The 11061-nt window shown below is 39.8% G+C and overlaps 1 protein-coding gene across 1 annotated transcript in view; it reads right to left on the reverse strand.

The window, feature by feature from the left end:
* Nucleotides 1-1408: 1408 nt before the first annotated feature.
* The window catches only part of RAPGEF2 (Rap guanine nucleotide exchange factor (GEF) 2), a 48226-nt gene continuing 38573 nt past the window's right edge, over nt 1409-11061 (reverse strand). Inside the window, exons 20-23 of the mRNA XM_009708891.1 lie at nt 9775-10000; nt 7604-8163; nt 4783-5088; nt 1409-3574 (exon numbers count right to left, since the gene is read on the reverse strand). Coding sequence (XP_009707193.1) covers nt 3549-3574; nt 4783-5088; nt 7604-8163; nt 9775-10000 — 1118 coding nt within the window. The 3' untranslated portion in view covers nt 1409-3548. The remainder of the gene's footprint in view (nt 3575-4782; nt 5089-7603; nt 8164-9774; nt 10001-11061) is intronic.

An 11061-nucleotide genomic window follows, 5' to 3' on the forward strand; every position in this document is an offset into this window, starting at 1 on the left:
AACAAGTTTCAGTAAAAAGAGTCCTAAAAGAGTACAGATAATTGAATGACATTTATTCAGACAAAAAAAAAACAACTTTCCTTATATTTCAGCATTCCGTGTGATTTTTGTGAATGCAACACCAAATCCCAGCAACTGGTAGTTTACTTGTCCGCAACTTGCTGCATCCACACAGTAAGTACAAAATTCATATTACACGTACTAGAACAACTATCAAATCTGTTTCACAAGACGTCATACCAGAGCAAGGCCCTTACTTCTCCCGAGTCGGCTACTGTGCAAAGTGGTTTTTATTTCCCAATCAACAATGAATTAAGCTATGCATATTGGACGATGAGCGTTGAGGACGTCTCTACAAAATGTGTTCTAAAAATATTAATTACAGAAGGGAGGCATAAACAGGAAGACAGGCAATGCTGCCTAATTCAATACTTTATCAAGCATATCGAAAAAAATTAACAAGTGTGCAAACAGTTCACATTCCTCACAAGTCAACAGGAGGAATTATTTCCTTAACAACGTACCTTTAGTTTTACCGAAGGACAAACTTGCAGGTTAGATAGGTAAAAATGTACATTAATTCTACTAATGTCAGAACCAACTGTAATTCTATAGCTTGTCAAAACGTACCCAACAAGTACCAGGCACAGATTCACAGAGTAGTTCCACCCCTACACACACATCAAACAAATCTAAGTCTCCGTCACTTCTTTCCTTACAGCGCTAGAGATTCCAGTGATAAGAGAACATTTACAAGTCCTATATTTTCAATGATTTCCAACTTTCTTATGATTGTATTTTAAGTGTGGAATGTTTCTAGAGTTATGTTAGGAAGTCTTAACATCTAAAGAGCATTTTGTTGCTTCTCTTTGCAAAGAGCCAATTTTACATTTGGAAACACTGCCTGTCAAGCATTTTAAAGCTAAATGGGATACAGCTAATAATGGCTTTAGCGGTGACATTTTAACCCAGTCTTCTGCATACTACTGAAAAATAATCAACCTAACCTCTGGAAAAAAAAAATTCTACAGATCTGACATTGAATTAACATCAACTTTTATTACTGGGGATGCTATTGGGTGATCTTTATTATTTGAAATACCTTCCTCGGTAAAAACTCAAATGGATCACTTCCTATACTCCTCCCTACCCAAACGATAAAACATGTATTCCTTACTTTTACACCATTCTGAACCTAAACCCAACACAATCTTTCCTTTAAACCTGTTTACGTTTTATAGACACCTAAGATCATACCTATACTCCGGTTTTGGCATCTCAAATGCTTGCACTGGGTACACACACAACGTATCAGTCATTCTCATTCAGCAGTACACACGCCCCAAACTTTTCAAAACTTATCAGCAGCACAACAGTATATTAAGAAAAACTCCACACCAATGGTTTGCCCACATCACTTGGCAATGTCCCTTTAATATTAATACACAGAGAAGTAAATTCTTTTCATAAATTTGTTCAAGTATGTGGAACATGTAAAATGCATAAGAATCAATATGGACTTCATTAATGTTATATTTATTTATTTTCCAGCTTCATACAAACTGGATGTAGAAGCATAAACATAGTACATTTCTACCATTTTCAACAAAAATATAACCAATATGTACAATTATTGTATTAAAAATACAAAAGGGATACAGACTCCACCAATGTCTTTCTAAAAGACATACAGGTACAAGTAGTATCAAAAGTATGAGGAAATCACCAGTTAATTGTACATTCTGCACTTGACATCACAGAGCGAACTGAGATTAGCAGTCCTATGGTCTACAATTACTTAATGCTTATATAACATTTGTGCAACTTGTGAGATAGAGCTAGGATTTCGTATTTCTATATGCACATGAGGTCCATAGCCTTGAGAATAAAACTGGCAAAGAATGCATATTACATGTAAAATTACAAATGCATAATTGACAATGTGATATATAAGCAAATAGACAAAAGCTATGATTACAGGAGAGAGAATTAAATAAAGCACTGACATTTGTCTGATACAGTGAAAAAACACTGCAATTTGATCTTTAAAAGTTGAAGCTATTTACGTTTATCTACTGATCAATATGATCAGCTGAGTTCAATGGGGAAAAAAAAAAAATATCCAAGACCAGCAGTTCCTCACATTTGAGTACTACTCGGATTGGCAGCCTTCACTTCTCCGGAGTCTGTGCAAAAACAACACAAAAATAGAGGGGAGGGTCATTTCAGTCATTACAGGGTTAATAGCAGCTGTGAGCAGGTGGTTGCTACACATTGGCCTTCTCTACACATGCAGTGTTCCATGAAGCCATTAACAGTTGTGACTATTTCTGCATTGCAAAGGCTGGCAAATCTAAACGTGTTATTTTTCATTACTTAAAGGCTCGTTTATCCCCTAATGCCAAAGTCAATAGATGGAGGTTATTAGATCAGTGTTAACAGCTGACGCGAGCTGTGACATCCCAACTTGCCTTCACTGCAATGTTATCCAGTTAATTTTTCTTTTAATATAACTACTATATAGTAAAAAAAAATAAAATAAAAATAATATATAACTTAAAGGTGGGGTTGCCGTCTGTCTCATTAGAACGGGACACTTTCTGTTTCAGTATGCCATCCTGTATTCCCGGCAAGGCACAGGTATGAGACACACAGTGTCCTCTTCCATCACCGGCCAGTTGCAAGCAGGTGTTTCTACATTTACACTAGGCCCGGCTACGGATGCCATTAACGGCTGAGGATGCCATTGACACTAACATTTACAAACTTTTGAAGATTCCAGGGTGGGGCACGTTAAGAGTGAAGCGAGATGGTCAAGGAAAGGGCTGCATCCCGTAACCTCTGCCTTCCCTTCTGCCCTGCTCAGCCACGCAATAGCAATATTCTTTCCAGGAGTTCAGGCTGGCAACCCTACTTACAGGTATGAAATAATACTGTAATTACTATGCAGATGCAGTATTTGATCTCCGAAACGCAAACATACAAAATCGTAACAAAGGCGTTGTAAACAAGCAAAATAAGCACTGCCTCCTTGAAGGATTTCAATGCGTTTTTCTCTTTGTAGGTTAAAGGCCAAATGTAATTTGACAACTAGCTTATCTCATTATCCCAATGAGACTAAGTGCTAGGATTGTGATTAAAATCTAAAAGGAAGATTTTTAAAAACAAAACAAAACAAACAAAACCTTCCAGGCATTGGGAAGTGCAGCCAGAGTTAATCATCCTGATGTGATGATCTTGGAATTTGGAATGATACTGGGTGATGTGGCAGACAGCGACAGTGGTAGCTTGGAGATTGCTGCACTGTGCATTTCAAGCAACACAGTTTGAAAAGTGCCAGGGCGATTTCTTCACAGTATTTCACATGCAAGGGGAGAGGGGACAGAAGGGAGAGGGGCGGAGGAAGAAGCCCCATGCTGCTTTAAGGCAGGGAAGGAGGCAAATAGGTCCACCATCCTTTAACTATAGTTCCAAGGCTCCTATTCTAGGGATGTCTTCTTGTGCTCTCCTTTAAGGTGGCTCACTCTGGATCCAGAAAAGCTCAAGTCTTAGACAGCAGAGACTTGTTCATCTTCTGCAAACACAACAGGACAGGGAAAAATAGAATTTAGTTCATATAGAACAAGACTGCTACTGACTGAAACAACCTGTACTGTGCTCACATGTTTTCCATTTCATTGTACTAAGTATGTATTTTAAAACAATCTAAATATCTGTACATTTCAGGTCTCATGAGAAGTATTCCTTTGTAATTTTGTTCTCAAAGAAAACAAGACAATCACTATAACTGAGCTAGGTGCAGTTCCTCAGCCTGAGGAATACAACAGCTACTCCGAGGTATCCAATAGCTTCATAAAGCCATCTTACATTTTTCCCTGACTATATCTGTGATCATTTAAATTAAGATTGCACAAAAATTGCATGTAGCTTTAATCATCATTGGTAGAAACAATTAAAACTCTCGGTCATGATAACTCGCAAAGTTTGAGGCAATTCAGTTGAGGTAGACTTCATTTTTTTTTCCGTCATGTTCAACTGCAGAGCTCATCCTGCACATAAACCCTTAGTAACTAAGCAGTTAGGGAGGGAAGGGGAACGTTAGCCTTTCTATCATTAAGCAAAACAAAGCATTCAAACGTGTGATTTGAGCACCATTCTGCCTAGATTTTGAGCATCCAGCCCTAAAGATGCCTGCGCTCCACAGAAAAACAGAAAGACCATGTCTACACAGTCTTTCTATCGTTATAGTTGAGCTAAAGCATAAAGATGCAGACAGATTTGGGCAAGCAAGTAGCAAAAGAGTAGCGAGCTCGTTATGTGAAGCAGTTGGTGTGGAAGACCCAGAGTTCACAGTGGAAGAGTTTCAGGTAGAATGTGAGTGTCATTATCCAGATAAACTTGACCAACAATGCTCTGTGGGGCAGACGGGCAGCTATTCTACAGACCAGGATACTTTTCTGACCATTAAATACATGGTTAGTGCCAAACATTAGGTATGCTGGAAACTTTCAGGGCAGGCTGGGCTGTACCTGGTGAACATAGGCAACTTCTCTGGAGGTTCAAGTGGACCTACATTCCAAACTTTCAATTATATTTAGGATGAACTGAATTCCTCCCCTTCCAAAAAGTTAACAAATAGCAAGTTTTGAAAGATGGAAGAGAGCTCAAATTATGGCAAGAATTTCTACAGCAGAACATGTTTGCATAATTTGCTTTGTGTCTATGAAAGCATTGACCATTTCTGCATGCAGCGCATTCAAAATCTAACAATTAGGAATTTACCGTCTTCCTCTGTGGAAAACCCTGGAGACGGATAGTGAGCAAGACGCGGATCTGACTCATTTGGTTTATGCCACTGAGGTTTGTTCGCAGGCCTGCTAGTTGAATGGCCATGCGACTGCTGCTGCGGAGTTGATGTCCCATGAGTCTCACATGTCCGTGCCACCATTCTAGACCTCTGAAGTGCTATGTTGTAATCTGGAGGCTTTCTGGTTGGATGGGAACCACCTTCTGCAAACTCAGCGATAGGAATTCCTACATAACCAGGAGGAGTTGGAGGTGGTTCCCGATATCGACCCTCTTTTCGTGCTGCAGGAAAAACAACAGATTATTAGAAGAGCTAGTAAGAGGAAAACTGCTCAAAGGAAAATAAACAGTGGAAGTTAAATGAACATCAACTAACTCAACAGCCCAGGAGGAGAAAATCTGAAGGACAAAAGTCAACTACCATACGGTAGACAATGAGGTCTTGAAAAATAAAGCATGCAAAAAAGTATAGAATATACAACATACACAGGCTATAGCTATTCTTCCAGTAATGAAGCATTACTCTAATAAAATTCACCAAATTACATGGCGAATTTGTTCTAATTTAGCAACTGAAGCTGTACCATCAATTGTAGAGAATCAAACATACACTGATCAAAGTAATGGGGAAGACTCAAGAGTCCACAGAAGTAGCAAACATCAGGAATACTGACATCTCCCCAAACGCGTGACTATCTTAATCAAAGATGGGCTTTATACCTATGAGCTCATCTCTTGTTTTTAGCATCTTGTGGGGGGCAGAAGCACCTGATACATTATTTCTTCCTACAAATCTTACTACTTAACGAGACATAAGCTACAATGCCAAAAGGTAAGGAAGAGAAGAGGGTTTCATCTCCATACTTGCTGTACGCACAACCGCCTGCTGCTCTTACAGTTGTATTCTCTGCAAAATTAAAACTTGAAAGTATGCCTTGTAAGAACAATGATCGAGTATGATTTTATACAGGAGACGGAAAGACCACCACCTAGTTTGTGGAACTCATTGAGGCGTAACTGTGTACCTGAGCAAGGCTTAACTCTGGGCATACTTAGAAGTTTTCTCTTGCAGAGAACTTCCAGAGAGGAAACAGCGATTAAGAATTTTAAGCACCTGCAGGGACCTACAGCAGATAGGTATGATTCTCTGTTTTGGAGTACTTGATGTCAGCTGGGTCTTTGATGCTGAACATTTTTTGTGGGTCTAGCCCTTTAACTCATGACTACTTAACTTACAGTACAAAGGCAAACACAGCAGGAAAAGCCACTGCAACAGAAAATTTACTCTCCACAGCTTGTCATACACTGTATATTCTTGCACAAGCCGCAATGATATCACCTCCCTGCATTAGGCAGCATGGAATTGAGTGAAAGGGCAGTACAAGCTTAAAATGGACCCGTGCTACTTGGATGCAAGTTTTTACAGACTAAAAATAAAGTCTTGGTATTATACAAAGCCAAATAGTTTCCAATAGAATCTAAGTATTTTTCTTGGACAAATGGCTTTACCTGAGCAAGGCAGCATGAAGAGGTTTCCGAGAAATTTTATTCAAAGATTTCTGAAAAGTAACTTTGATGTAAGTTTGAAATACTGCAAGAGAGCAATGTCTATTCAGTGCAAAAGAATGATGTAAAAATAGTGGCTTCTCTCAGACAGTGATATGCAAAGTTATATTTGCAGGATAATTACTTAATAACACTGAAGCGCACGGAAGTGTGTGGTTTGAATTTTCGTGTCTCTCTCACGTTCTCTCAAATCTCTAAAAACGTAGCGGCAAGCAGTGCCTTAAGAGGCAAGTTTGGAAGCACTCTTATTCCACATTCTGGTGGAAACCAAGGGTGTAAAAGAGTAAAATTAGAGAGTGGCATGAATCTGAACGTGGAGTCCTGAACCGGACAGCTTCCTCCCCTTCATAGTTCAGGGATTCAGATCTGCACCCAAGCTTTGAGGCAATGGGCCATTGCTAAGCAATACACTTGGGCAGAAAACGGAAAAGCAGTTTATCACAGTGGTCTCAGCATGACCTCAATCTGGCAGACTTTTTCAGCTGTGTCAGTGCAAAATGGCTTTTAGATAGTTTTTCGTATTAACCTGAAGAAAGGCAAAGCGCAGGGGAATGAAAGGAAGGAAAGAGGCCCAAGGACTGGGATGCATAGAAGGAACAGGATGAGAAAAACGATAAGCTCTGCCAAAGACACCTTCATATTAATTTATATATTATCTGATCTTTCTTTTGTTGAATGATTATAAGCGTATTTCAGCTCTAACTTCTTACGAACCTCTCCAGTTTCAGCAGTCCAAAGAAACATCTCAGTTGGTATTTAAGCACAAAGTGATCCCATTTTCAGAAGTAAAGGAATATTCACAATTATCAGACAAGCCATACAGATGTACAAAGCAAAACACTTCTAAAAAAATCAGGCCACATTTATTAAGACTTCTAAATATACAATGTGCAGCCTTACTGTGAAGAGAAATTCACATTTCAGAACAGACATCCAAATACATCAACCTCTCGAAACACTGCCCAGCAGTTGAGCTAGTTTTCTGATGTATGGCAGGCTCTCTTGAAACACAAAGGCACCGCCAGAACTGAGAATCAACAATAAGTGATATTTTCCCTAGCAATAAATGCACAGCTACAGGGGAAGATTTGAGAGAGACTGCAAAATGTTCTACTTTGCTTTAAAAAAAAAATAAAATCAAACCAGACAAAAGAAATGCAGTTTTAGAACAATACGAAGAACCATAAGCAAATGGATTAAAACACTTCATGGTAAACAAAACTTAACTTACCAATAAGCCCCTTTGTACTACTTGATGATACTGCTATATGAGTGGGCATGGGAGCTGGCTTTGACTCCTCTGCTGGTACAGATGTTATGCTACTGGTTTCAGCTTCAATCGAAACATCCTTCCCACCCCTCCGCTTTATGGTACCTGTATCACCTTCTGAGTCCTCTCCCCAGTATCCTGTTGAGGATGCCCAGCTTGCTCTGGACTGTGCTTGATCAAGGCCCTCCCTACCTTGGCTTTGCCTGCCATATTTTGTGCCGTGATCGGGGAACATCAGCGGGTCCATATGACTGCCCGAGGCCCACAGTCCTGCCCCATCTCCTGAACTATCAAAATGAGCATGTCCAAAAGGCAGAGTCTCCCAGCTTCTCTGGTGCTGTATTGTTTGTATGTTGTCGTGAGAACCACTCGAACAAGAAGTCCAGCTACCACGGCCACTGTCAGCTGCATCGAGCGAAGCTCTGTCCCCCTGATCCTGTGACAGTTCTTCGGTACTAGGAGAAGAAAGCACAGTTGCTCCAGCATATAGGCCTCTGGTCTCTGACAGTGGTGCGTATGAGCTAGATGTACACAGACGAGGGGGGAGAAAAAAAAAAAAAAATCCAGCACTGGAATTGGAGATCATTTACAAGACACATGAAGAAGTCAACAATCAAGAGAAAAGCAAACATACTGGGGAGCTGGACTAGATGACCTTTCAAAGGTCCCTTCCAACCCAAACCATTTTGTGATTCTATGAAGATTTTGATGCAATTTATATTAAGCATTATTTGCATGAATGACTAATTCAATTTAGAGAACAGAACACTTTCCTTTCAAGCTCATCCACAATAAAACAAACAAACAAAATTATTACTGGATAGATATCCTGACAAAACTTAACACTTCAGTGGAGTCATTTCAGAAGGGAAAATCTTAACTTTGCAGCAGCCCTTTACGACAGGCAAACCGCACTGACATATGTAAAGGGGAACAGACTGATAGATAGGGTTCCTACTGCCTTTCCAGCCATGGGAAACAAAGGATCAAAAGCTAGAAACAGAGTTTTAGCAGGAGGTGGCTGATATTCAGGTTTAGGTTTCAGCTTTTCAGATTTTTTTTCTGCTTAGGAAACACTGAAAGCCAACTTCTCAACATTTCTTGCAAATGGAAATGTATTTTAACCTTAATTTTGGAAACACATGCTACTTTGTAGAGCAAGTATGTTCTCCGTAGCTTTTCAGTGATTAAGGAAGCCTGACACTATCCCTTACATAGCAGCAGAGAAAACCAACAAAGTGTCACTTTTGTTTAGCAGCTATCCAGGCTCCCGGGATTTTTCCTTCCAGGGCAGCTTGCTATGCAGACTGGAACCCTGCTCTTCCAAATATTTAAGACATCTGATTAAAGAGTTTGCATAGCCTGAGATTCCCAAAGCTGAAGTACACCAGTTTTGGAACAGGCCTGCCAGCCACAGACCCCACAGCATTAAAAACCCTGAAACCATTAAGAGGACGGCAGCATCCAAATAATAGCTCAGAAAAGTAAGTGGAGACCAAATAGGAGCCAGAGCTCCGATTATTTTCAGACTAAGGCTCACTGTTAGAGATTTAGAGAACTCCTCACAGCACTAACTTCCCCACCATTACAGAAGTTAATTACCTAGAAAATTACCTAGAAAACCAGCAGCCTAATGTGAATTTTAGCTTCCAATTAGTGTTGACTAGAAGAGATATTTGGGGTAAAATCTTCTTGAGTTAGATAAATACGCACTTTTCTATGAAACAGACTGGAAAATTACTAGCTATTTCTGTTCTCAGCTTGATCACTGAATAATTGTATGAATAATTTCTCATCTAATTCAGTTAATTCCCCATCTAGAAAACAGGCTAGGATACTAGTCTGCCATAAAGAGGATAATCTACAGCACTACTAAATGCTCAGATGATAAGATTTATTGAGGTAAAGTCTTACTGCTGTAGACCTCATCACGCACTCAGGAGTGCAACACCTTGTCTTGTCAGAAAACAGAGCATTAGCACAGAACACAGCATCGAAATGGTAGTTTTTAAAAGCAGGAGAGAAAAAAAAATATTTGAGAGAGATACAGGGAAAGTTACACAAACAAATATACATGCCACATACATACTATAGGAAAGTATAACGTAAGTAAGCACAAATTAAATTCCTACCCTAAGCTGTATTGATCTGGTTCAATCATGATTCTTCTGTCAATCCTTCCCACACCAAGATTTGTCTCCACAATGCTGACAGAATGCCTCTGTCTCCTCTCATCATGCAAGGAGACTGGCATAGAGTCAAAAGAAGAATTGCTGACAATACTAGATCTGGAAGAAATTTCGCTGTGACCAGAATCCGAAAAGTTATCCACCGTGCCGCTGGGAGCCAAAGTATAGCCTGCAAAGGGAACGTCACGTTAATCACACTCTCCGAGAAGCCTGCTCAGTTATTGCCAAGCAGCCGGCAATACTGCTACCACAGTAAATCAAAGCTACCTTTACATTTACACAGAAGCAGCACTGCAAAAGACCTATAGCAGAACTGCCTAACACCGTGTATTCTGTCTCTTAATAGGAGGTTTAAGATTGTCGGAATACGCACTACTCATTTAGAAACCAACTTCTCACCTTTCTTCTTCTCTGTCCTTCTCCCCCAAATTTTTTTCAAATGCATCGTCGTACTTGTATCCCCGCATTATGAAATCTCACTTCTCAAAAAAACCTGCCTGCGTAAACACCGTCTCCAAGACTGGAATGAAAGAGATGCCTTGGACAAAATTACTGCTTAAAGTAATCCAAGAGACCCTGGCACACAGTTTTTCTGTTCTGCAGAGCCACACTTCAGAGATGAACAGCAGATACAACACGAAGCCCAGATGTCTGGGCTGACTGTTTATTATAGCTGAGAGAGGGCCAGATTTTCAAGCTTTCTTTGTGGTACTTGGCTAACTAATTACATTCCCAATAGCATATATTACCAGAATTATACCGTAATTTCGAGGTAGCATTGACACCGCCAGACTGAGATAAAAATCTGCAAACCATGTCACAGCGGCAAATTCAGCAAATTCAGCTTTTCTTTTAGTATTAAACAAACTCGTGCTGAATGCTCTCGCCAGCTAAGTTAGAGATCATTAAATAACGTACATCCACTAGTAACTGGAGTTTTCATTTTTTGCTTTCAGTCTACATCTAAGTGTCAAGATGACTTCAACCGATCTATCCGATTGGCTTGCTGAGAACATGGAATTAATGCTGCCATTTTTGTCTGAAAGAACATACCATTACCTTCATGTCACTATCAAACCAAGGGTGGGTTTTTTTAAATTTATAATCATGTTTCTGATTTGCTTTTTGCAAAAATGAAGCAATTTTCCCACTACGAGCCAAGTACAAAATCCCAGTTCCTTTTTTTCAAGAAATGCACAGGTCTGACCATATTTATGTAAGTTCACTCTT

The sequence above is a fragment of the Cariama cristata genome, unplaced genomic scaffold (genome assembly GCF_000690535.1).
Source record: "Cariama cristata isolate BGI_N322 unplaced genomic scaffold, ASM69053v1 scaffold6631, whole genome shotgun sequence".
In the NCBI taxonomy this organism is placed as follows: domain Eukaryota; kingdom Metazoa; phylum Chordata; class Aves; order Cariamiformes; family Cariamidae; genus Cariama; species Cariama cristata.